At 39.1% G+C, this 26540-nt stretch overlaps 2 protein-coding genes across 6 annotated transcripts; one reads left to right on the forward strand and one right to left on the reverse strand.

Annotated features, from left to right (window-relative positions):
- Window positions 1-19: 19 nt before the first annotated feature.
- eif4ebp2 (eukaryotic translation initiation factor 4E binding protein 2) lies at window positions 20-5728 on the reverse strand. Its single transcript, XM_088634649.1, has 3 exons — window positions 5596-5728; window positions 4238-4414; window positions 20-2985 (listed from the first exon to the last, which is right to left on the reverse strand). The coding sequence occupies exons 1-3, from the start codon at window positions 5726-5728 to the stop codon at window positions 2954-2956; spliced, it is 342 nt and encodes a 113-aa protein (XP_088490775.1). The 3' UTR covers window positions 20-2953.
- Window positions 4882-26540, forward strand: lrrc20 (leucine rich repeat containing 20). Of its 5 annotated transcripts, none has more exons than XM_088634646.1 (5): window positions 4882-5041; window positions 11102-11196; window positions 13058-13207; window positions 17602-17769; window positions 18375-18934. In XM_088634646.1, the coding sequence occupies exons 2-5, from the start codon at window positions 11127-11129 to the stop codon at window positions 18704-18706; spliced, it is 720 nt and encodes a 239-aa protein (XP_088490772.1). In that variant the 5' UTR covers window positions 4882-5041; window positions 11102-11126; the 3' UTR covers window positions 18707-18934. The 5 variants fall into 5 exon arrangements, with proteins under 5 accessions (XP_088490772.1, XP_088490774.1, XP_088490769.1 ...); XM_088634648.1 differs by lacking the exons at window positions 4882-5041; window positions 18375-18934 and adding exons at window positions 5833-5923; window positions 26362-26540; XM_088634643.1 differs by lacking the exon at window positions 4882-5041 and adding an exon at window positions 5833-5923.

Here is a 26540-nt window from a genome sequence, read left to right on the forward strand (position 1 = left end):
CAAAACAGCAGCCTTGACATCTTTGTCACTAAGGAATTTTATTGATCCTGTTATATCGGTGTCCACTGGCATTGGCAATTCCTTAATACAGATTTTTACAAAGCGTTTGGATCAACAACAAAAAAGTCATATGGAGCTTTTGTTTTCAGAAACCTTTCCCATTGGCTCCATCCTGTAAAAAAAAGTTGATTTACCCCCAACAGCTTAAAGCTGGTTTCCACTTTTTTTTCCTTAAGTGTGCTTTGCATAAAAAGTCACAATAAATTTGGTGGGTTGGGGCAGGGTCACACAACATTTCACAAATAATTCAATGTTTTCATACTGCGGCTGTACCACCAAGGTGTAAACTGACCTACAGTGATTTTACATTATTTTGCTGCATAGCCAATTTTTGTTCATTGCAAGTATATGTAAATAAAAAAAAACATCGTCAAAACACAAAATTAAATTGTTTTGGTCGAGGTATCAGTAACGCACTTTATTACAATTGGATTTCTAAAACAAATTCTGGCTGTACAGTGATGAAAGGGGAGGATATCCTCAAATTCTGTAAATGGCTCTTTAAATGTCAGAATAAAACTAAAAACCCTTTGATAGCTCTTTTAAAAATATATAAATTAAAAATAGAAATAAAACAAAACTGGAATTTATGACCAGAAACAGTATTTTAAGTTCATATTGAAAAGTGTCTACATTGCTACGTCAGTAGTGGCCTTTTAGCTGAGCTGTGTGACATAAGGCATTGGACACACTGATTCAGTACAGGGAATTAAAAGATAAAACCTAACAACAAAAACATAAAATATGAGGTTAAACAGGCACTACTGTGAGCCATTTAGAAACATTTCACAGATTATTTCCAAACGTTAATTTTATTCACAAATCCCCTTCCTTCTTCCTTCTTCATTTTCTTGCGCCCTAGGATTTTTAATCTTTTGTAGGAAAAAAAAAACATTCTATACCCATAATTCTCCTTGTTCTGATAGTTTTTCACTTTTTTCACCTTTTCATGGTTTTGAGACTAGACAATAAGATTAATGCTTTTCTTGTACCAAAATGTAACAAAAACAGTAGAGGTGATCGAACAAAATGTATACATATAAAAAAAAAGTTTCAAGTTTTCAGACTTCTAAGAAAACACTTAAATCTGGAGAATTTACATGTCAGGTAGACAATTAAACACATTTGATTGTTAGCAAAGGTGCCACAAGTTGGATCTAACATACTGCCACATACAGAATTCTTGACATCACACTGGGTCTTAAGATGCGCAAAAATACTTTCTTTGAAAGACTTTTGTGGATCTAAAAATAAACAAGGGTTGGGTGAAGCTGTGGCTTAGATCTGCCTGTTTTCCAAGAAACAATTAAGTGTTTTCTTAACTCGATTGTAATCAGTCAGATTTGTCTGTGTATTAATCCACAGAAGAAGATCTGAAAAAGTGCATCTTGAGAACATCTATGTCATCCCTTCTCACATTCTTCACTTTTACACAAAACTTCAGAATTAAGATGTCAACTCATCCATCTCCCTTCACACCGGTCACTAAGACATATAAAGCCCCCCGCGACCGCACCAAAACACTTACGCAAAAAAAAAAACCCAAATCAAACCAGGGTCAACAGTTAAGACATGATTCCCTGCAAAAACTCATGTCCTCCTATGGATTTCCCCAAGAGGCAACATGTAGTCTTTTATTTCAAACCAAGCGTCCACTCTGCCTACTTTAGAAATAAAAAAGCTTACGTAAGGTCTTTCAGGTTTCAAATATTCACAAAGATTCTCTTCCTCTAAATCCTTGATGTTTTCTTTGCTCTAGAATAGAAAGGAACACTACTTAGTATCCAGCTCTTCCTATGCTGAACTATTACCGATACAGTGCTGCTGGCAGAATCAATAGCTTGTTATATTTTGGAACAATCTGTCACCAGTATTATTGCCTAGACAACAGTACCATAGAGAGCAATTTGGTGAAATCTTTTAACATTTCAAATTAACAAAAAACAAAAGCCTGTCTAGCTTGTTTTCGGTAACGTGTTGAAGTTGTGGTCTTGGGACATCAATGTATTTCATTGCCTCCCTTGAAACTAAAAGACTATTGCACTATTTCCCACTTTCAGTTTTGTGAGCTAGGAGGTGTACTATCTAGAACCAGATAAGAATCTGAAATTATCCCAACGTAACTTTTGCTCAATTTCAAGCTGAAAGGAAACTACTATAACTGAAACGGCAGATGTTGCCAGAAAAAAAAAAATCCAATAAAATAAGCAGCCTGGATATTTCCAGGAAAACATGCGCTCCCAGTTCACAGATCACAGGGTTCCAAACAGCCCATTCAGCAACGGGTTTCAGGAGTAATGAAAGGCTGAATGAGTTGGCTCTGGAGTCACAAATCCATTGGGCTGAACCCACCATCAGCCTTTTGTTCCAAAGCTACAAGAGCAGACATTTAGAATTGGAGCAATCAGCAATGTTGCAGAATAGTGTGACTAAGGCAATATTGACAAACAAATTTAGGTTTTATAGAAATCTCTGATCAGGAAACAGCGGTAAGTAAGAACTCCTCTTATTGCTTCATTTCAGCATGAATTTATAGTGTTTTGATTCCTCTAATTTTCTGTGTTATGTGTGGCCGGGTTGGATTTGCATATCTTAAAGGGACAGTTACCAATTGAGATTAGGGAACTCCTCACTTAAGAGGTGAATCACTTTCCATTACAGATTCTTGAATATAACTGGATGGCACAGCCCAATATTATGCATTAGATTTCATGTTTGGACATAAATAATTATAGGTTTATCCCATCATTCAATTCGTTTTGCACTCAGCAGCTAAAAGAGAGGGATGGTTTAACGGGACAGCTGTGAAGGCTCACAGCTTAGTTTCTACAAGCCAAGCCACAGGCACACAGGCATCAGGTGATGTCACCATCTTCAGCTTGATACGTCCATATCAGATGTCCATTTCAAACTGAGCGTCATCACCTAAAATGAAGTAAAAAAAACAATGACTTAAAGAATGATTTGATTTCTCTTACATGAGGTTCAGCGAATGCAGGAGAGTATTGAGTTTCAGCATATCAGTTGCAAACAGTGAAAATTTTCATCTGAAACAATTAGTCATGATCATTAGGTTGGAAATGATTATCCTCAATTCCACAACAAGAGTAACTTAAAATCTTTCTAACAAAACCCATTTGCACGCTTACTCAACAATAACAGTTTAATAAGGCAACATTAAAAGCAATCATCTCAATATGCTTTAGGTTTTCAAATGAGAATGCAACAGCTATCAGGACACAGCCCGCGTCCTTTCAGTTTGAACACGTTACAGTATCTTGTACTGTGATTGTAATTACAAGGGTTGGCCAGTATGTTATGTCCCCCTATTATTTTTTTATGTGGAGTACAGCTTTATGGGAGAACCTAGTAAAACTGGATTTAGAGCAAATCTGTACACAGGTGTGCTACACGTGTGACCTGAACTAGCAGACTGAAGATAGATGGATGAACATATGTGTGAGTTTAAAAAAACGTGCATGGACAATTGAACTAAATGTCTTATTTTGCAAACAATGAAATCAATTATTACTCTACTTCAGGCACTAAGTATCAGTTACACACACAGGCACCCATGAAACAGTAATAATTAATTTTAGAAGCTGTGATTATTTTATGTAAACTGCCTCAGATAAAGGCATCTGCTAAATATATACATATTGTATTTACATCCAAACAAGCTGGAGGGGGTGACTTTGTCAGTGGGTTTAGTTTGAGGGGAAACACGTTTAGGGAGATTCTATTTGGTTTCCGGTTTTCCCAGTTCTCCTGTTGTCTGTCTACTGCAGGCTGCTCACATCCGTTTACTTTTATGACAAAAATCTGACGCCTAGCAATCAGGTCACAGACCGCAACAGGCACTGCCGCAGGTGACTGGGAGTGGGTGTTACGGAGGTGAGAATTAATTTGAAGGTCATGGCCTCAGGCATCAACTACACAACTTCAGCCTCACCCACATATGCCCAGCACGTTTAACACCACTGTGAATCCACCCTACATCAGGAAAGGCCTGGATTGTACCCGTGATCTCTGGACTCTAGAAATAATCTTAGGGAGGAGGGCTTTTTTACAGAGGGAGCCGCTGTCCTAGACATAGACTTGTCCCTGTTCAACTTTAACCTGTTGTAATATCTTGACACCCGGCTCCAAGGCTGCAAAGTTCAACAAAACCACTCACCGATGACAGCCTTGCCTTCGTGGTTATTCGCATTGTTCATTTCATTCTTTTTATTTTCGTTCATGGTGTTCAGGCTGGTCACGCCAGGGATGTCGGGGAGGTGGGCTGGTGGGGTCTGGGCAATAGGGGAATTGCGCCGATCTAACAGGAACTTGCGGTCATAGATGATCCGGGTACCTAAATAAATGGCAAGACATAATAAGTGAGGAAAACTAACGCATTTATATTTGTTTGTTTTTTCACCAAGCAGCCAAGTAAAATGTAATAAATCAGGTGGGGAGCTGCGTCAGCATGCGTAGGCTGCAAAGGAACAAGTAATAGGTTTATTCCATGCTGAAAAAAAAAGGAGGAAAGAAAACACAACGTTTTGGCCGTGGAGCCTTCTTCAGGTGTGAGGAACCTGTAGAACCTGAAGCAGGCTCCACGGCCGAAACGTTGTGTTTTCTTTCCTCCTTTTTTCAGCATGGAATCAACCTATTACTTGTTCCAAAATGTAATAAAGTCTGATACGCATCTCCACCTCCGTAGAAAATGCTCAAATACTTTGCTTTGACGGAAACTGATTTATCTGATGCTCTGTCAAATAACAGTTTCCACTCTTATTTGAGGCTGTAACAATAATACACCCGTTTCGTTCATTATTCCCTCCTGACACATGACGACTGATTTCTCAATAGATTTCCAAAACTGCAGAGGACTTCAAGAGTACTAGGGAGTACCCAATACACATTTCACCTACCGAGCTCTCAAGCTGGAGCGCCACTGCTTCGCGTCAAGACCTTTCAACCGAACACAGCAAGCAAGGTAATACCCAAGCTAGAGCACCTGCCACGGTTTTTTAAAGAAATCGTGCATTTTCGATTTTAAGTGAAAAGCAATAAAAGTGAAATGCTCCGTACAGCAGCCACCAGCTGTGACTCGGTCCAAGAACACGGCTCCGAACATTTGACTTACTTTGCAACGTAACTGGGAGACCGCATTACACAACAAGCAGGGAGGAAGTGACACCAAACGCAGAAAACAATCCCAACATTTTGTGAACAAAAACGCGACTTTTCCCCACACACTCGGGGGGGCATCGTACGTACCAGTACACCAACTATGTTTGCACGACCAAAAACGAAAAACCCCTAAATCAGACTTATCGTTTCGAAATGCCCTGCTATTTACATATATTTTAAAAACTTCGCTATCACAACCAGCGGGACCCATCCAAGCTGCATAGAGGCGGTGCGAGAGGACTGTTTTTGCTTTCCGCCGTTTTACCCCTTTTGCACAATGTGGACTTCAGAGGAGAGCAAGTCCCGAATGCATGACGTTGTAATACAGATTCAGAATGACTTATAAGATCTTATTACCTCCTGGTGTAGTGGAGAATAATGTGCCCCCAGGGGTGGTGCAATAATCGTGAGGTAGCTGCGTTGTGTCGTTGATCAGAACCGTCCTGGTCGGGATGGCCCGGCTTTCACTGTGCTGACGACTGGACGACATTTGACCTGAATCGATGAGGCGTCAGTTGTGAAATCGTAAAAGCCGAGGGACGGTTGAAAAATCTGTGGCTTTTTTTCCTTCTTTCCTTATCTTTCTTTAGCGAAGCTTTCTCTCCACTCCGTCTGCCCTCCCAGCCGTCAGCACCGTCCCCTCCCTCCGCCAGGAAGCACAACACAGCAGCGCGGAGGAAATGAGGTCAATATAGCGGAGCCCCATGTGCGGGCTGCGGGCGTCTTCCCTGCCTGAACCAGACTTGAGAGGAGACGGTTGGCGGGGTGCAGAAACATGACAGCGAGCCTTGTGGCGTGAATTCACATAATTAATAAAAATACAATTGCAGGCCTTTGTGCTTGACGTTATCCATCGTCAAACGCAAGACGTGCACGGCGGGGATTCTGCGTTTGCAGACTTAATACTAGATGCATTACCTTGGTTGAAAAATAATTTCGTAACATACATCATCTGTATCAGTGGTTACATCCACTCAAGAGGCTCAGGGTGACATTTAAAAACAACATATCTACTGCTTTAGTTTTTGACCGATAGCAAATCTTCACCACTTTCTAAATTCTGCCTGTCACGATAGTCATGAAATTAGAGCTATTGATGTGTTGTGAGAACAAAATTGTGCTAATATTGTGGTGAGTTAGTCTGTCCAATATTATTTAAAAAAGTTAAAATGAACAATTTTTAACACTTGTTCCAGCAGCTAGATCACCCTGCAACTCTCAGGCTGGCAGTCCAACTCACAACTGGCTAGGATGGGAGACCTCCTGGGAAAGTTAAGGGTGCCTCTGGAAGAGGGGCCAGTAGAGGGCGCTCACCCTGCTGTCTGTGTGGGTCCTAATGCCCCAGTATAGTGATGGGGTACCGTAAAACAGGCGCCGTCCTTCGGATGAGATGTAAAAGTGAGGTTCTGACTCTCTGTGGTCATTAAAAATCCCAGGGTGTTTCTAGAAATGAGTAGTGGTGTTACCCCGGCGTCCAGGCCAAATTTCCCCCTGTTTTTTACCAATCATGGCCTCCTAATAATCCACAGCTATGAACTGGCTTCATCACTCTGCTCTCCTCCCCACTGATAGCTGATGAGCGTACTGGTGCACTATGGCTGCCGTTGCATCAACCAGGTGGGGCTGCACATTGGTGGTGGTGGAGGGGAGTCCCCATTACCTGTAAAGCACTTTGAGTGGAGTGTCCAGAAAAGCGCTAAATAATTGTAAATAATTATTATTATTACTTGCCCTTTTCATCAGGTGATGCAACCTAAATTAGTTAAACGTAAACTTTATGATGAACTTGTCACTTTAGAAAATATATTTTGTTGTACAGGGCTGCAAGACGTCAGACGCTATAAAAATGCTGTCAGGTCCTCAGTACCTCAGAGATTAACCGCACGTACTTGATCTGTTTTCTATAAACTGCACAGTCGCTGCGCCTCAGAAGTTAAAAATGTATTTTTAGCGGTGGACTGGTGAGGCTGTAGACTTGTAAGGAGTATGAACAACTTTATTGTTATTACAATTCACAACAGTATTATTAAAACGCTTTGCTTTCAGAACGAGGCTGGGTTGGTTCTATGACTTTTGCAGGACGTGCTAAATTGCAAAATAGCATAATTTACGCGATAGCACACGTACTATCGCGAGTCTGAGCAGTTCAGCGTCCTGACCGCAGGAAGGAGGCGCCTCCGTTGGCGAACAGGAACTGGAGGGGGCGCTCGAAAGCGGAGGGATGCATTTTAACTGGTTATATCTTAAAGACAAGTTGTATTTTTCGTTTGCGAAAATATTAATTAAAACAAACAAATATATCTCCAGGATACCATGAAATGGCTCTGGGCCTCTTTGGGCAGTGACAGGGACCCCATTGATAGCCCCTCCAGGGCAGAAACAGCTTTGGGTTTAATTGCAACAGAAAACATTCTTCTCTGTCTCATTCTCTCTGCTGTTGTCTCCCTGAACAAGGAAGATCACTCACAATTTCATTCTTTAAAAACAGAATCGACTCCTGCAGGGCCGAGAGTCTCTCACTGCCATAATTGGTCTAATTATTTTATTAACTGCATGATTGTAACATGCATAATAACCAGGCCCTGGCAAAAGTGTTTTAGAGATCACTGCTCCTAAAATAAAAGTGAACCATTGGAGTAACAAACTGTTAAATCTCCTAAAAATATCCTATTGTCGGGAGTCAATCCCATATGATACAGTATATGATCCAGCATCAAGTTTTATTTTCAATCAGGTAGTAAATCTCATGTCCCATATAGAGAGTACAAAGAACACCCCCATAACATCCCTGTCCTGCAATATATACTGTATGTTTAACTAAGAAAATAAATGCATTGATTTATTACATGTTACATAGTTATGGGGAAAAGTGGCCCAGCTGTGATTGTGTGCCCTGATTGTGTCTGTGTGTGTCCAGCGATGAATTGGCATCCAGTCCAGGCTGTATCCTGCCTTGTGCCTGTTGCTTGACGGAATAGACTATAACTCCCCCGCAGACCTGTACTGTATGAAGCGATAAGAAAATGTATGGATGCATTACTTCAGTTTAAAACAGAAGCCTCCAGCAGATTAACTTGAGACCCCTTCTCATTGTGGTCAATGGACTAATCAGGTTAAATACCACTACTAAGCACGGGATCACCAGCAGCTAGTTTAGCCCGGCTGACTTACTTCTCTCCCCAACTTGGTGATCTCGACGTAGACGTGTGATTGGCCAGGAGCTATGAGGAAGTGCAGCTGCTGCTGTACCTCACCGTGCAGAAAAGTCAGGGGTTTCTGCTAGGAGGTAAGAGGTTTGTAAAATACAGCAGAGAGGGGGGGGGGGGTTGTTAGTACAGTACCGGTTGTGAAAAATAACATGGTTGAAACTGCAATGAAGAAACCGCCAAAAAAAGAGGATGTTTTTTCAATCCTGAAAGCATGCTGTCAAGCTGTTTCTTCAATCCTGAAAGCATGCTGTAAGCCAAAGAAATCCGTTTGTGTAGCTTACAGACTTTGGTGCTTCGTGATTTATTTTTATGAAGTCGGTGGTGCCTTGTGCCTGGTTTTGCACAGGATTTACACTTTGATAAAGGAATATCGGCGTGTGGACTCACAATACGTACTGTACATCAAAGCGCCACGTTGTGTGATCCTCTCACATTGTTCGAACACGCGTGGTTTCGTGCAAATAAATGCCTGTCCTGATGCATTGTGGTTAACGTGTTGCCGGTCAAATAAAAACATTTAAATAACGCTTAACCTCGATCGATTTTAAGTTGAGTCCAATATTAAAAAAAAAATGCGCCTATTGAATGCTGCTCTCCCTCATACCCCAAAATAGCAACACATGCTGACTCACAGTCTGACCGTACTTGGTTGATACAGCACTCTCGTCTTCTTTCTTCTCTTTGCCAGGATTCTGAGTATTGTAACGCTTACGGCCGACAGGGCGCTGTGTAAGAGCCGGCGTACCAGAGCGGGTGACGTCACCGCCCTTCCCTGTGATAGCAGGACCACAGCTACTGGGCTGTGGAGAGATCTCTCTTTGGCTCACGGGGCTAGGTCGCTGCAGAGAGACGCGGAAGTCCCGGGTACGAGCCCCGGAGGGTGCAGGGGCCGACCAGATGCGGCAAGGGCGCCCGCCCGAGCCCCCGTTGCGTTACATTGGTGTCAGAAGCGGGGTGGGATAGCCCTTCGCCGGGGATGGCGATTTAAGCGGGGGAGAGTGTAACGCTTACGGCCGACAGGGCGCTGTGTAAGAGCCGGCGTACCAGAGCGGGTGACGTCACCGCCCTTCCCTGTGATAGCAGGACCACAGCTACTGGGCTGTGGAGAGATCTCTCTTTGGCTCACGGGGCTAGGTCGCTGCAGAGAGACGCGGAAGTCCCGGGTACGAGCCCCGGAGGGTGCAGGGGCCGACCAGATGCGGCAAGGGCGCCCGCCCGAGCCCCCGTTGCGTTACAGTATTTTGTATTGTCTTTATATACCGGTAAAGAATGACTGCATTTAGGATTTTTTTAAGTTATCAAAACGCCCTTGAAAAGATAGATGTAATCACACACTTTCCTCTCTACTTTTTTCCTTTTGTATTTTTTTTCGTTTTGAGTACACTACTGTGTTTATACTCTATAGTTGTGTTTGCTAGGAAGAGATGTCAAGCTACTTAGTGTATAAGGGGTTCCTGGCATTAATTGATGGAATAACGAGACGTCCGTATAGCACAGCACAGGTGCCAGTGAGATAGGGGTCTGCTAGGATTGTTCGTAGCTGCTACTATTCGAAGACGCTGGATTTTCTCTGTAGCTCAGTCTTCTAAAGCTTCACCACACTACTACTTTTTGTCATGTGATGAAACATATTTTAAAGCAAGTTATTGTTACAAGTAGTGGGAGGAGTAGTTTTGCTTTATAATCGCTTGAATTACTCTTGAAAAATAAAAAATGGTCTTGTATGTTTAACCCATGTATTTAAAGCAATAATTCAGATTTTCAACCTGTTGCATATTACATTTTCTGATAATATATAACACAATCACCTGATTACAGAGTTGAAAAGTTTCCTGTTGTCTTAAAACGTTTAATTATATCTAATATTGTGTCATGAGGAATGTAAACTTTACTCAACAAATCTTGATTCTAGTTTTGTAAAGGAGTATGCAAAGCCCTTGATACATGTAGAACTCTTGGTATGTTTTCAGATGTGTTTTGAGATCATATCTCACCGGTTATTAATTATTCCACCTGAAGGTGTGGGAATACACGTTGCTCACATTGGGTGGATGTTTCAGCATAGGAAAACCTATATCAAGAGGATCTGTGTGATAATATGGTGTCCTTGGTCAGTGCTGTGAGGAGAGATCTCTAAAAAGAAAAGGTTAGTTCCAGTGTGGGCGGACCAGTAGGTGGTGCTCTTCTCTTAGGAGTGAACTTTCCAAATCAATGACCCAGTGACAGCAGACACTGCACTGCAGATTTAACTGGAGGATTTCCTTGGACAGAGATGAGGATCACGGCTAACAGCAGATTTGTGACCATGTAGCCAGAACCACATGCTCTCTCTCCTTCATGGCACCAGTGAGCCTCATGTCTGAGCTGAACCTGATTGTGTATTCTGCAGTGCTGTGTGTCTTTTGCGATGCTTGTTCAACTCATCATACACGTAATGGTTTGGCCTTGGTCTTGACAAAATAAGTTGAAAGGAAGTATAAATGATCCCTTCCCTTTAATGGGATCAAAGCCTGTCTCTCGTCACATTTTATTAAAATAAGATAATCACATTTTCCATATTCCAGTTTGATCATTAATTTGCAACTGTACATTAAAATAACTGTATACCACTGAGCTATGGGGATACTCCTTTGTATTTTTAAATGATTGTGCAGGCCTGCTAACCAGAGTGCTGTCAGAATGGGAGAAGCTGTAGCTAATGTCGCCAGGAAGGTTAATGAGACCGTGGAGATGGGAAAAGACACTCTGGGTAAGTGTGTTGTTCTACTTCTCCACGGCAGGTGGCAGTATTGTCCAGGTTTTTAATTCGACCGGGATTAAGTGTAATGGAATGAAAGATATAGGGTACTTATTGGGTTTGTATATCTTTGAAAGACACCAGGCAGAAGAACAGAAGAATTCTGAGCTAAAATAACATGCATTGGTGTTTGGGTCACTTAATAAACAGAAATATATATATATATTTTTTAATTGTTGAGATGAAGTACGTCTATGTACAAAAAACTGTTGTACTGAAAAGGAAGAAAGAATACACTTTCAAATGTAATAATTATTTTACTTAAGTGTGTACAGACAATTTCTTTCAAGACATTACAAGCAGTGAATTTTAGCCTTAAATACAGTGTAACACCAGAATACTAACTCCTGTGGCCACAGAGTGTCTTTCTGCAGAGCTCTGTGGCTGGATGTTAGCAGCTGTAGGCCCCTATCACCCACGCTGCCCCAGTGTGTCAGCTTTAGGTCGGGAAGCAGAGAGGACAAATATAAAACATGTTTTATATTTAGAAATTTGGCAATTTCTATACTTTCTAATATATTTCATTGTAATATCATGGGGTGTACAAACCAAAATCCACACATAAGTGGATCAATTTATTGATAGGACAGGTCATGGTATTCATGATTTTGTTGTACTTTTTCATACATAAATGGCTTCCTAGACAAAACGGTTCGTGACATGTTGGAAATTTTTAGGCAGTTTCAGGAGAAAGTTATTCATCTGACAACAAGACCAGACTAAGTTGGGATTTTCCATGATAAAAAAAACAGAACAGCTGGGCTTCAGAGTTTTGGCTAGTGACCATTGTACTATTAAAATGTTTAGGAAGTCAGTTTTCTTTCTTTTTGCCTCGTGGTCACAGACGTACTGTGTTCGCTTTCTGAAAATCGATTTATAAATTAAAAAAACAAGGCTGTAATTGCTACTGGCTTTTGTTTTTGTTAAATATGTTTGAATGGTTTTGCAAATTAAACTCTGTGATTAATTAGCTTTACCCTCTAAAGAGAACATTTCAAATTCAATGAGGACACAAAGGGCAGATTAGTTTTTTTTCTGTTCTAAAGGAATGTTTAATGTGTGCACTTATAATGCAATTAACTGACCTTTGTAATTGCATTATTTTGCCAGAATAGTTGTGTTATCGAACTTTTAAATATTCATTTCTATAGTAATGAAAGATTCATGGAGAGGTTTTCTTTTTTTCACTGAACAGTGTGATTTAGATTGACAAGATTTACAATACATTTTTTTTTACATTTACAAAATTATTTTTCTGAAGTATAGGTATTGCATGAGTTATATAGAGTAGAACATCAACACCATACAAAGTTTCAAACACCAAACCTCAAACTAGAATTCAGAACACATGAGGACAATTTTTCATGACACTATTTGTCACAGGACAATATTCTTGCTATTGTCCCAATGACATTCTAAAAATAACGAAGAGAGCAGGATGTTAAAGTGTTAATGAACTAAACGAATTGCAATATCCTTCCATCCATTTTCAGTCTGCTTTTCTTGGTGAGGGTCACACTGAATAATTATGATTCTCTATGTTAGATGTAGGATTTAAGTTTTTTAAATGTTCCAGGGAGTTAACATGGATGTTTGTAATTACCTCATCAAACAGGACTGCTGGGATTTCAACAGTGGAGGGTTGGTGATAAAAGGTGGTGTTTTCAAGTAGGGATTTTAAAGAGTTTAACCAAACGTATGTTTATGTTGATTAACTAGAATTTTTTAGACTCTACACGAGTATGATTTTGTTTCTCTTTTATAATGATTCTGGATCATTTGATTAAAATAGTTATATTGTGTTTTTTTCCAGATCTTTCAGAATGCAAACTGATTAGCTTTCCTGAAGGAATCTATAAGTTGTTAAGGACCGTAACAGAGAACATACACGTCATCTCTCTGGCTAACAATGAAATGAAAGCCATAAACCGCAAATTCATTACCACGTTCAGCCAGCTAAGAGGTAGGTACTGAGGAGAAATTGCTGCTGGATGAAAGCCTGATTCTTTTGACAAGGTATTATTCAGGTCAAACAAAGATCTATGCAGTGCTCCAGTTTTTTTTACATTTAGAGCATGGAAAACATTTACTTTTGTGGTGGTTGCTGTTGGGGAAAATGGAAACTCAAGGCAATGATTTTTGTGAGCTCACAGGTATAATTCAGTTTTATTGACATAGTGCTTCAGGTCACTCAGGTCATCTCTAATCTCTGAGACCTGCAGGGAGTGACTAACCTACCAAGGTCTCACCAGCATGACTGTACCATTGCAATCCGAACTGGCTGTGTGTGAGTCCTGTAGAAAGCACATAATCTTAAAAGGAGCTCTGGCCCTGAGACTGAGGCCAGCGGGACACTCAGATAACCTGATCCCTGCTGAATATCTCATTTTGGCTGTTATAGAATCACTTTATGCGTGTCACAGAAATTTTAGTAGCTCTGTTAAGATTGCTAGAGCTGTATAGACACGGCCTCGCATGTATTAAATTTTAAATAAGGTGGTCCCAGTAGCCTTTAAGACTGCTGTTTTATGGTGATGTGAGATTTTGACAGTAACTTTCTTCTTAATGGGCTGGGAGTTTTAAGAAGAAGCTCCTCACTGGTGCAGCAGAGCCTCTGATTTACTTTAAAAAACAGAGGCCCCGTTTTATAACAGCAGGCGGTAAAAGTTTTGCTAAACTCTCTTTCTCCACTTCTTTCATTGATATTGACTGGTTTTAGGAACTGATTTTATTTGAATCCAGCAAGAGGTGAAATAAAGATTGATTCATTGTGGGTTTAACAAATGTTTTTCTCCTTCAGAAAGCTTGCAAACTATTAACTGGTCTTCTGAAGGAAGTCCTGCAAGGCAGAAACAAAAAAGGAAACGATTTTATTTTTGATAAAACTACATCAAAATGGTAAATATTGGAGAACAAACAAGTAATATATGTAGAATGAGTACCTAAAGCCAGTATTGTCTCTTGTGGTGTGAATGAATAAATCAATGAGATAAAGGATTGGAAGTCTGGTTAAATTAAAGTCAAACAAACCTACCAAGGAAATCACGTTAAAAAATGCCAGTAGAAAGGAGCTTTTCGGCAGTCAATATTGGTTTTCTGGGAATTAATTTCACTAAACTACCCATCTCGACTTTGGTTCAGAAGTCTAATATTCATATGCAGTCATCAAATAAAACTGTCCTTTTCTTGTAATATAAAAAGTAGCACCATCTTTACTCTGTAGAGAAGGACAAGAACAGCAATATCAGTCTCCCCAAGATGAGATAGATCTGGTCAATATCATATTCATTTTTCAAACAGTCCTTTCCGGTGTTCTTTAGCCTGAAAAATTCCAAAATCCAGTTTCTTAAGGACAAAAAATGTTCTGGATTTTCTTCCACTTTTGGTTCTACATGACAAGTAGTTTGACTCATTCGTGGTTTAATGAGTCACGATGGCTGCCTTTCACAGGTCTCCAGCAGGTGATTGAGAGAGCTTTAAAACCTGCAAGATCTGTCACTCACACCCCTATGACAGGAGGTTAGGCTCTCTGAGTTAAGGCTTGTTCTCAGTCTGTCAGTCCCTCCATGGAACAGAACTGAGTTGGCTGTAGGACTGTCTGGCCCCTGTTCTCTAGATTGTACCTGGCTCCTGACTGCATGAAAGAGAAGCCAGAGAAGTTCACTAGGAGCACCCCAAATAACACTGAATAAGTATGAAACTCTTTGTGATGTGATGAGACTTTCAAAAACAACTGAAACTGAACTGAACCTGTGATAGGCAGTAGGGAAATATGTTGCAAAGTTTCTACATAATCAAAAATTCAGTAAATTGGATGATCAAAAAAAGGAGACAGGCCTTTGCTGAAATAGTCAATCCGGCTTGCCAAAAAATCACATAATCAGCTGTCCAGTGCACATTTTCAGAACTGCTAAGCTGCTGGCTCCAATTATGAAGGACCTACAGTATTATATTAAAATGATTTTTTTTTTGCTTTCTTTTTATGTAATTCTGAACATCCTTGTATGTTGAAGAAATATTTCATGCATGCTTGTTTTATGCATTTACTGCTATGTTTGGTCTTTGAAATTGTAATGCCTTGTTCTATGGGACAATGTTATGTGTTTATTTGGTAAATTCTTTCCATTGAATAAAAAAAAATCAGTCTTACTAAAAATAGTTTAAATCATTTATCATAGCAAAAAGGTTATGTATTAATACTTCCCTTTCTTGTTTTTTAGTTATAATTTAACTTATTTATTATTTAATTTTTGTATAATTATAAAGTTTTATCATGTTTCTATCATCAGTGGCAATTCTTGTCACTCAATTGATTAGTATGTAATGTCATACAGTCTGTCCATGTCTTTGTTAACATTGTTTAGTAACTCCTGGTAGTCTGATCTGTGCTGCTGATCAATTCATGAAAGTCAGGAAAGTATTATTCTCTCATGCGAGAAAATTCTTACAGATAATCTAAATCAGAAGAGTTGTGTCTAGGCAATATTTTCTATTACATTACTAAATCAAGCCTTGTGCTTTTCCAGTTATGTTCTCGTGAATTGAGAAAGAGTAGGTGAAGTCTTTTTAGCTGTTAATTGTTCACCAATAATAAATGTGAAATAGTGTGGAGCCGTAGTAATGGTACCATTGGTAGAAATGCCCATAGTAGTAGCAGGGGTGGCAATAGTGGCAGTAGTACAGTTTGTGTAGTGAACAATCTCATCAGGGGTGATCAAAAGCAAACAGTTTGTCTTATAGAAAACTAGGGGGAGGCAATTAGGAAATGCCCACAGGTTTCTGTTAGGTCATCAAGAATTAATTTATTATTGGAGGCAGTTATTTAAAATGCTCAGTGGATATTTGAGTTTGGAAGTGTCTCTGGATTATCCCAATTAATATTCCATTGCACAGTTGCTTCAGGGAAGATAATTTGTTTTTACTTGTGAAATTTACATTTTTGACAAAGATGAAATCTAGGGGCTTTGCAATTTAAATGATTGATGGCTATTTAAAGCCCAGGAGGCCCAAAATCAAAAAGTCCAATTGTCACAGTGAAATAATGTTTTGTATTTCCTTTGGGCAATGAGGGAAACTTTCAACAACAAATTCACCTAAACTGTTAAGTACCAAGATAAAGTTGTAGTGGGATAAATGATGCCGATGGGGTCTTGAAAATGAATGTGCCGTTAGAGTACAAGTAATGAAACCTGCAAAGATTATATCCATTTTGAGGAAAGTAAAGCATTTTTTTCCATCCTCAAAATAAATTATTCCTTATAGACTGTCTGGATTTCTGTGCTAGTCTGTATTTAGGTGTATATAAAAATGTTACATTAAATAAAAATCATGATACATTTTGCTGTACAATTGACAATAGAAAGCAGATCATTTCTGTCAGCAATATGGATTTCTAAGAAAACAAAACTGCTGGACAGACCAAGTGTGACATTGTGTTGAAGTGAAGATTGATCGGTTTAGATTCAGCTCTTCTAGCTTTCAGTATCCACTGTAATCACTTCATCCAGTCTGGGGTCATGGGGGGCCTGTTTCAACAAGCAACAGGCCCAAGCCAAGACACACCCAAGACAGGATGCCAGTCCATCATTGGGCACACGCAGACATATACAGTACGCTCTCACTCACTCCAGGGCAAATTTTCTAGAAGCCCATTAACCTACCAGTATGTCTTTGGACTGTTGGAGAACACCAGAAACCCACACAAACATGCGGAGATCATACAAACACCATGGGGATAGGACCCCAAGTCTGGAATTGATGCCAGGCCCACAGTGCTGAGAGGCATCGACGCTAACCACTGCACCACTGTGCCACCCATGTTTTGTTTTAAACATCCATGGATTCTGTTTAATATTTCTCATTATTGCGAACAGAAGTTTACTTAAGATTGGCTTGTTGCCTCCAGCAATCAGCCAATAAATATTTTTATAAGGTTCAATTTTTACAGAGGTGTTGATATAGGAGTGCAGAATCATTTTTAATGCCTTTCAGTGAGGCAAAAAGGATTGTTTTGTGAAACTTCTGAAGTTCCTTTTATTCATTTTTGAGAAGAATGTTTTTTTTTATTAGTATAAAGAATCTTTTTTTGCAAAACATTTCAGGAAATGTATCTTGGCTTTCACCAGCTTTGTGAAAATAATTTTTTAAAAGATTTTTTTAAAATTAAGAAGAAAATCATTTTCCAAATTTTCAATGTACAAATTGGAGTTAAACCTGCTTTCGTCTGAAACTGACAGCTACTTAAAGGATAACGTGGAGGTGTCACATAAAATGTTATTACCTGCCAGTAATGTAATTTAAGCACACAATTTCAGAGAACGAGTAACTAATCATAGTGTCTATTTTAACTCTTTATAGAATTAAACCTGGAAGGAAATAAACTCACACAGCTCCCAGAAGCAACTGGTTCAATGGAGAACCTGACAAGCATCAACCTGGCCAGAAATAAATTTTCTGTCTTTCCAGAGGAGCTTACTGACATTAAAACGCTTAAGAAGATTAATCTGGAAGGAAACGAGATCACGGGTGAGTACAGGTGACGTCATTAAACAACAAGATAAGCGTTTTGCCAAATCCAACTGCTGTTCGATTCAGGAAGTTTTTTCGCCCTTTTCACTGGAAGCAGGGATGCAGTTAAACCATGTTACTACACCACACGTGAGCCATCCAGATCTTGAATGTTGTGTACAATACACATGGTTTTAAAATACAAAGACTGAAGCTTCCAGAACAGATATACAGTATGCATGGCTATATCTAATGTCTACATAACCAGCACTATTTGCTCGTGTAGTCGTGGTAATTGTCAAGTAATTGTTTGACTCCCAGCAGTTTACGATTGTGAAATGAAATTGAAATTATTAGGTAAACACAGCAGGTAATCGAGGTTGGACTTTTCCGTTTTCTTTCTGTCATGACTCTGCTGTTCACAAAGAGCGCTATGTTGTTATTCAGGGTTTTTTTTTTGCCTCTGGTCCTTCCCAGCATGCAATGAACCGCATGCTTTATGAATCTCCCATTTTGAACTTCAAAGAATTTCTCTCTCCAGGCATTGCCTCTTATAACAACAAAAGTATTAAACTGCATTTTTATTGTGCTGTGGGTCACAACACTTTGCACTTTTCATATAGGAGTGCAGCACCTGCCTGGGGGATGCTCTAAGCCCATTATAAACCTGCTGCCCCACTGCACAGCAGATCAAGCGGAGGAATGGAAAATAGTTTCTGCATTTGAATTAAGCAGAAAATTCTGGGAGGCCAGATTGTGCAGGACCAGAGGTGAATTTAGCTGGGATGTTGGTGGAATGCCATCAGACTTACAGGAGGACAGCACAGTGTCTGTTCCACTACCACACTGGGGCAACACTGGGGGAATTCTGCTCCAGAGGGAGGGAGATCGATGTCCAGATCCACCTTGGACGAGCAGCAGCCTGGTTTTAATTAGAGGTCTCCCATCCCAGTAGTGACCAGGCCCAGCCTTGTCCAGCTTGTGAGAACTGTCCAGGTCAGGCTACAGGATGGTAACGTTGCTATGTACACCAACATCTCAAACGTTTTTTTCATGTCAATTAAAGACTTAAATTCTGTGCAGCAGCTATTCGTTTCCTCACTCCATAAAGCAGATGTCTTATTAAGATGCATTGTAAAGACACTTAATTTACTGCATCAATTAAAGGCTGTCAGTTTTATCAGTGCTGAATGATAAGACTGTTTTTTTGTGTTGTCTGTGAAATTAATTAGTTTTTAGGTTTTTGCTTTAGTGAAATGCTCATATTTAATATTTCACAGAGCTGCATACTGGGTATGCCATGCCCTTTTAGGACACTCAATCGATCCTGCTCTTTGACTGTAGTTCTCAATGTAGAAGACAAACATGAATGACATCACTCAGCTTTTATTTTTATATTTGAACTAAATTCCAGCTATAGCCCTGCTACAGACATAGAGAAGTAACCCAGTTGTATCGATAATAAGGAACAAGAACAACTTAAAATGCACATTTAAATGTGAATTTATTTAATTTCATTATTTGAGTTTTTATCTGCTTTCAGGCTGATTCATCTCAGTGGGTCTTCTTGAGGTCTTCTGCATTCTGTATCATGTAGCAGAGCAGTAGTCTTAAAATTAGTTTTGAATTGTTATATAAATTATGAACAGGGCTAGTATTCTTAATGCTATTCCACGAATAAGCTTATGCTTGGTGCCACTAATGAGGTTTGTACGTAACTTAACTGTGGGCGGAATGTGGAAACTCTTGTTACACTTAATAATGTAGAATTTTTCAGAGATTCTCTTTTCCAAAGAGAACATTGACTTTAAATAACTGATCATAGGCAAGTTGTTTTATCCCCCTATTATGAATATTATGAATACTGAGATGTAATATAGTGAATGGAAGTATACATTTTGAGAAATCAATGATAATGTTATAATTTGTACATGCAAATAAGGCCTTTTTGGTGATTAAACTGTTTTGAGACATCTGTTGGATATATTAATGAAATATTAATGGAGAAATTGCTTAGAGTAAGATGTTGTCCATCACTTAATATGCATGATTAAATGTTACTCAAACAGACAAGCGGCAGCTATGCAAATGTGATGAAAAAAATGCTCTTCTACCACAATACAAAACATTCTTGAATTTAAAACATGTTCTACTTGATGTCACTTTTAAATTGAGCTTTCAAACGTACATTTTTGAAGTGCATCATAATCTTCAGCGTATCACAGATTTCTAAAAACTAAAATAATTACTAATCCTAAAGGAAAAGAGCAAATTAAAAAAAGTGGTTAATATTTTTTCTAGAGCATATATTCAGAAATGGTTATATGAGATTCTATACCAGTGTAAAATCTTAACCCCTGTTCTGTGAATATGACAGGTGTGAGCCAGCTATTGTTCAACCACAGAGATTTTGGCTTTTTCTTTGGGTGTTTCTTTTCCTTAACATCCTTCAATGGGGTGGGATTTCAGATGAATGAACATGAGCTATGCTGTGAGTCTATGACAGGACAATACAAAACTATTCTAAATATCACTTTTCCAGGATGCAAATCAAATACATGGACATTTAATGTAGACTGCAGGTGTAGATGCCATAGGGCAATATTGTTTTATTTACTGCACTATTCCAAAAGGACAAATTCTTCAAACCTATATGCAGTAGTTTTGGAATGTAATGGCTCTATTATTAGCCTGAACGCCAGTACAGTTCTCTGGAGCAAAAGTCAACTGTTTCATAGTTGGAGCCCCAGGGGCTCTGAGACGAGAAGGAAGGAGGCTTTGTGAGTGGAATTGAAATGTATTGTATGTCTTGCCCTTTAGAAAGAGGTTATGGCAATGTTACAATCCCATGGTGCAGTTCAGTGGAAACTTGGGCTTGTTTATTTTTGTGACCATTATGACAACCTTACATGACAAAGGACTCCAGATTCATAAAACAGTAAGGTTCTTATAGTTCAATTCCAGTGTGAGTTGGTTTTATTTTGGGGTTATTCAAGATACTTTTTTAATAATGAACTGCTGCCTTAATGGAGAAAAATGGTAGAATTTTATAAATCAAAAGGGTTTTTTACACATGTAAATGAGACCTTTTTGAAGATGAATCTGTTTTGACGTGAATGTACTTGTGCATTGTTAACTAAGAATCAGATATAGTCCATTACCTATCGTGTATGTTTAAGTGTTCCTCAGGGTGATGATCAATGTAAATGTGATTGAAGTAGATTTAAGTAATCTAACACAGCCTTGAATTTACAACATATTGTAATTTCTGAATTATGCATTAAAACTTGCTAAGTGCTTTTTTGTTTGAGAGTCGTAAGAAATGTGTAAGAGTGCTTTTACAGGCTTTTATTTGTTTTGGAACAACAGTAATGACAGACCTTGCATTCCAAAAGGACATCAGTGTGTGAGCATTTATTTTACTTATTCATATTTTAGCTTCAGAGCAAATGGGATTTTTTAGCTAGATGGCAATTTACAGCATACAGACCTGTCACAATTCCTAGTTTTGTCAGAGTTACAGGCAGTGCAGGAGACGTTCCTGTCACTCCACAGTAACAGTGGCTAAAATGTGTAAATCAGCTGAGAGTGATATTGCTGAAAGACCCACATCTGCTGTATTGCTCTACTGGACTTATTAGCTTTAAGTGAAGGCTTAGGATGGTGTATGCCCTGCTATAGGAGCTCACCAATAGATTTCCACAAGCAGCTGGGCTACAGATTGAATTTGACATTTTCATTTTTTTTCCATTGTAAGTAATAGAGCTTCACCTACTTGAGAAAACTGTACAGTGGTTGCTGACTCTAAATCAGCATTAAGAGAAAACTCTGAGCAGTAAATGCCATTAGTCAGCTCCATGTTATAAATCTAATTAAAAATAAGGCAATAAAGAATCAATCAAGATAGGGATATCAGTGCAAGCAACCTTGGCCAGCTATTTTCCGAATTTAATTACAAAGTTGAAATGGGTTAGATAGGATTTACAGGGGAGTTTTAAAATCATTTACTTGCATGTTGATGAGCATTTGTGTAACTAGGATTTTACAGTGTTTTCAAACCACCGCTGTGGATAAAATTATAGTACACATTACACGAGCGAATAGGACCCTTTTCATAAGAACTGTCACAAATGAGAGGAGATCCTTTGACACATCTAACTTGTTTGGTAGATAATAGTTGATAGAAGATCAAAGGATCTCATCCAGCTATTTCTTGAAAGAACCCAGAATATCCAGCATGTCTGGATAGCTTTTTTAATGCTTTCACAACCCTCTTGAGAAAATATCCTGACAACACTCTCACTGGTGTAGGCATCCTCTCACGAGGCACCAATAAATGTAGGGGTTTGTGCATTTACTGGGACAATTATTAATTGTAGCATTAAGTCACAAAATGGTTCTTTGATGGCTATTAGAATCAACCTTGCGGGATAAACAACGCACACATGGGTACTAATACCCAACAATATATCACAACATAAAATGTGCAAATAAACATATCAGATCTTATCGTGAGTGTTAGCAGAATACAAAAGGTATATATTCAATCACGAAGAGTTACAAACCAAGAGGGACATACATTCAGTATACCATTCATTTAGACTGTTTCATAAATGAACTTGGTTACAACTTCTACACTAGATACTCAAAAGCAAGTACATCACTCATAGGAATTTAATTGATATCAACTCAGGTTGAGGTAACAATTGAATTCTCGAGCTGTAATGCAGAATGTTGAATACTCATCCGATCTGTGTGGATTCAGATCTCCCGCGGGCACAATGAAGCAGTGGCAGGCTATTGCTATGTCCAATCGGCGCTCTCTGGCTCGGTGCCTGGCAGTACTGTTGCGGCTTGCGACGTGATGGGAGAGATTCCTGCTGCGATGTGCAGCTGATGCTCTCTGAAGATCGGCTAGTTAGTCCTGGCTTACTATCAGAGTTTGTGCACAGGAGAAAAGTGACTGCGGGTCCAAGCAGGTCACACTCTTTAGATAGAAAGAAGACCGATTCGTTCCTGATGTAGCGCTAGTTCTGAATACTTATATTCAGTTGTCCACAGTTCCGACCGTAGTTCACTTGTTGATCAGGTGAGCGTTCGTGGTGGGTTCACGAGGCTTGCTGCTGGGCTAACCTCGGGTGGATCCTTTGGTTACGCGCTGGCAACCTCCGTTCTCGACTCTTAGAACAAAGTAAAAGTCCTGCACTCGGACACACTGGCCGTTACGTGGTTGTCTGAGCTGAGTCTGAGAATGTCCAGGAGGCGCTCGGAGGGACTACGGTCGTTCATTGGTTGAAAGTTTCATGGGCATGTGAGACCCACGGGGGGTTAACCTGCCCTACCAGTTCCTGATTGGCTGATCTAGGTGGAGGATGAGCAACCATGCACTCTGACCTTGGGGTTGTAAACAACTTAGGATGAGACTCTCCTTGACAGTAAGGCGCCAGAGATGACCATTTATTAGGGTTGCTGGAGAATCTCAGCTTTGGGAGTTGTTCCTTATCAAGACACTCTATCGGCTAGAAAAACACCTTAATTGTGAACCAAATGGAATGGCCTCTCTGTATCAAGCACCACTGAGATGAAGGAGAGAGACTGGCAAGGGAGCAGCAAACTTAATTCCTGTACTTTAATAAGCCTTGCCGCTATACTGGTAATTCCAAAAAAGTGCACTTTTGCTTGACTTTTTCAATGAGTTTAATACTCGAATCAGGTCCCCTTGTAGTCTTCGCTGTTCAAGATTGAAAGGGTCTTTTAGCCTTTCTGTGTAGGATATTCCCTTAAACCATGGAATGGATCTGGTTGTTCTTATCTGAATTGACTCCCTAAGGCACTATTTTTTAGAACTTGGTGACCAAAATTGAACACAATATTATAAATGAGGTCTTACTAGTCAATTGTACAATTGTAACATACTGTAACACCCCTTAATTCAAATTATTTGCTCTTAACTGTATATCCTAACATTGTATTTGCCTTTTTATTGCTTGCCCATTTTGTCTACAAGTTGTGATGTGTGAAAATACTCAAGTCTTTTTCATAAGTAGCCTCTTCTAGCTCATTTTTCATTACTGATTATATTACTTCATTACATGCGTAAGGTTAAATATATTTGCCAGGTGATTGTGATGTCTTTAATTCTATCTTAATCTTTTTGAATTTTAGTTTCCTTTTTCTATAGCATTGTAGAAATCCTCCTATTCTAGCATCAACTGGAAGCTTAGCTAGTTCATTTATTATAGCAAAATCTAGATCGTGGATATAGATTAGGAAGAGCAGTGGTCCTAGTACAGATCCCTGGGGTACTCCACTAGTTACCAGCTTGAGCATGCACCCCTTATCTGTACTTTCTGTGCATTAACCAATTCTCTATCACAACAACCCTTTTCTCAAATGCCTACATCTCGTACTTTGAGAAGCAATCTATTATGAATTTATCAAAAGCCTTTGAAAAATCTAAATCATCATCCTGTACGCTTTGTATGTATCCATTACTGTTGTGGCTCGTTCAGAGAACTTTGAAATGGTGTTAAGCATGACCTATCTTTTCAAAATCCATGTTGGTTATCATGGCTTTCAAATTTGTATTGCATCTTGTTGCTTTAAATAAATCTCGGGTGTTGCCAGCATTGAAGTTCATCACAGCAGCTGTTTTTGAAAACGTGAAATACTTATTCTAGATGAGAAGGCTTGATCAAACACTACTGGCAGAGGAAGACCAGGGAGATTTATTGACACATGCATTATTATTGATTGTTTTTCTCTTCTGGTGTGTTGAAATTGAGATGGAATTGTAATACACTCATTAAAGGAAAATCATGCTTTTAATTGAGATTAAGATTTTAAAAATAATATTTTCCACAGAAAGTTTTAGTGTTTGATGTGATGAATGAATCTGTTGCAATTGTATGAATTCTCTTCTTCCTGAAAAAAGTGAATCCATCCAAAAGGTAAAGCAAAGAACATTGATCAGAAGGAATGAAAATCTTCATATTCTTAGACAGAAAATATTCTGACACACTCAATGTTTGTTTTCTGTGGAAGATGGAAGATTCATTTCCAGGGGTTGCTAAAGGATTGTGCTTGGATTCTTTTGATGTTGCAAGAGCCTTTCTTCTGAGAGGCTCTGAATCACACTGAAGTCTGCCCTGTGATCTTGTCAATGTTAAGTGTAGGACCTGCATTATCTGTCTCTCAGTTGTTTTTCCTCTTCAGTTCTGTCTGACTTTTTCACGAAGTTGAAAATCTCTTTTTTCCCCTTTTCACAATTTCTAAAGGCTGTTGGTCAAACAGGAAATGTCCCTTACTCCAGCTAACTGCTGACGTTTTGGCAAAGAGCTGCCTTAATAAGGCTGGGTGGTGTCTTGGGCTCCATACTAGTGAGCCTGAATTCAGGTTATGAACACGGACGCTGTTCTGGTGTCTTTGAATAAGGTAGCATATCTCAATTCCTCCAGGCAGCTCAGAAAGTGTGGGTTAATCTCTGAAGGAGCAATATCCCATACAAGTGTATTTTGTGCTCTGTTTAAACTGGGATAGGCCTTGGTTTAATATTCCTCTGGTTCTCTGTCAGCAGAGACAGGACATCAGTTATTTAAACACCATTCTCTACACCACAGCCCCGGAGTGCCACTGGTTTAATACAAATATTTTCTCTTCTGACTTAAATTATTTTAGAATGTTATTTTTTTGTAAGATGACCGATATTGCAATGATCTTTTATTGCAAGAGTGATCATTCTTGTAACATGTACAACTCAGTGAATGTATCATTTTCGTTTAGATGAAAAGTAGATTTACAAAATTATGGTTTTGAGGAGATGTATGGAAAGTTCATTTTTCAAATAAGAATAGAACTGTACGACAGTACAGTACTAATAGTAATTGTGTTTTAAAATGTGCAGAAATATGCCATGTTTACGTTTGTGCCCTGTAGAGGTTGTGCTTACTTCTTTTCACTTAGAGATTCAGTGAAACATACAATTTGGGGTGCCCAAATACATACAGCTGTATTTAAAAATATATAATGAAAGACTGGTGGACAGAAATGACCCTTTTAGTTCAACCAGTGATATGAACAAATGATTACAGAAGTCACTTTACACAAAGGGCTGTGGAAGTATGGAATAAGCTACCCACTCATTTTTAGAAGCCTGTATCCACAATTGTTTTACAAAACAGCTGGATGAAGTTCTTCGATCAGTTAGCTTCTGTTGACCAGATGGATTAGCTGGACCCAGATGGGCTCCTCTCATTTGTAGCTGTTCTTATGTTCTTTTGTGTTACATTCATGCTGTGCCTTTCAACGGAACTAAAAGTTTCAGTATTTGAAAATGGTACTTCAGCCTGATCATCAACCATATGTTACAGTTCTTTGCTCCAGTCTGTTCTTACTCATTTACTAACAAACAATTCTATTTTAAGTTAAATTCGTAGAATTTATTTTAGGACTACTTAGGAACATTAGAGATATTACCTCTTATTCTCTTTGCTTTGTGTGATTGGTGGATGAAGACTGATAAATTAATGTGATTTTGCGATTTTGTTTTTCTCTGGGTTGTTGCATTCTATATGGATGTGTGACTCATCTCAATTTATCTTTGTTTTGCAGAACTGCCTGTGGAGAAACTCTCATTGATGCCTGCCTTACAGAGTCTAAATATGAAATCAAATCCTCTGGACAAAGAAGTTTTGACAGGCTTCAGCCCTTCTGTAAAATTTGAGCTTTTAACTACAATTGTAGAGTCAGATAATGCAATATAAATTTAGAGCTTTAAAGGCTTTGTATTT

The sequence above is a fragment of the Lepisosteus platostomus genome, chromosome 6 (genome assembly GCF_059453375.1).
Source record: "Lepisosteus platostomus isolate fLepPlt1 chromosome 6, fLepPlt1.hap1, whole genome shotgun sequence".
In the NCBI taxonomy this organism is placed as follows: domain Eukaryota; kingdom Metazoa; phylum Chordata; class Actinopteri; order Semionotiformes; family Lepisosteidae; genus Lepisosteus; species Lepisosteus platostomus.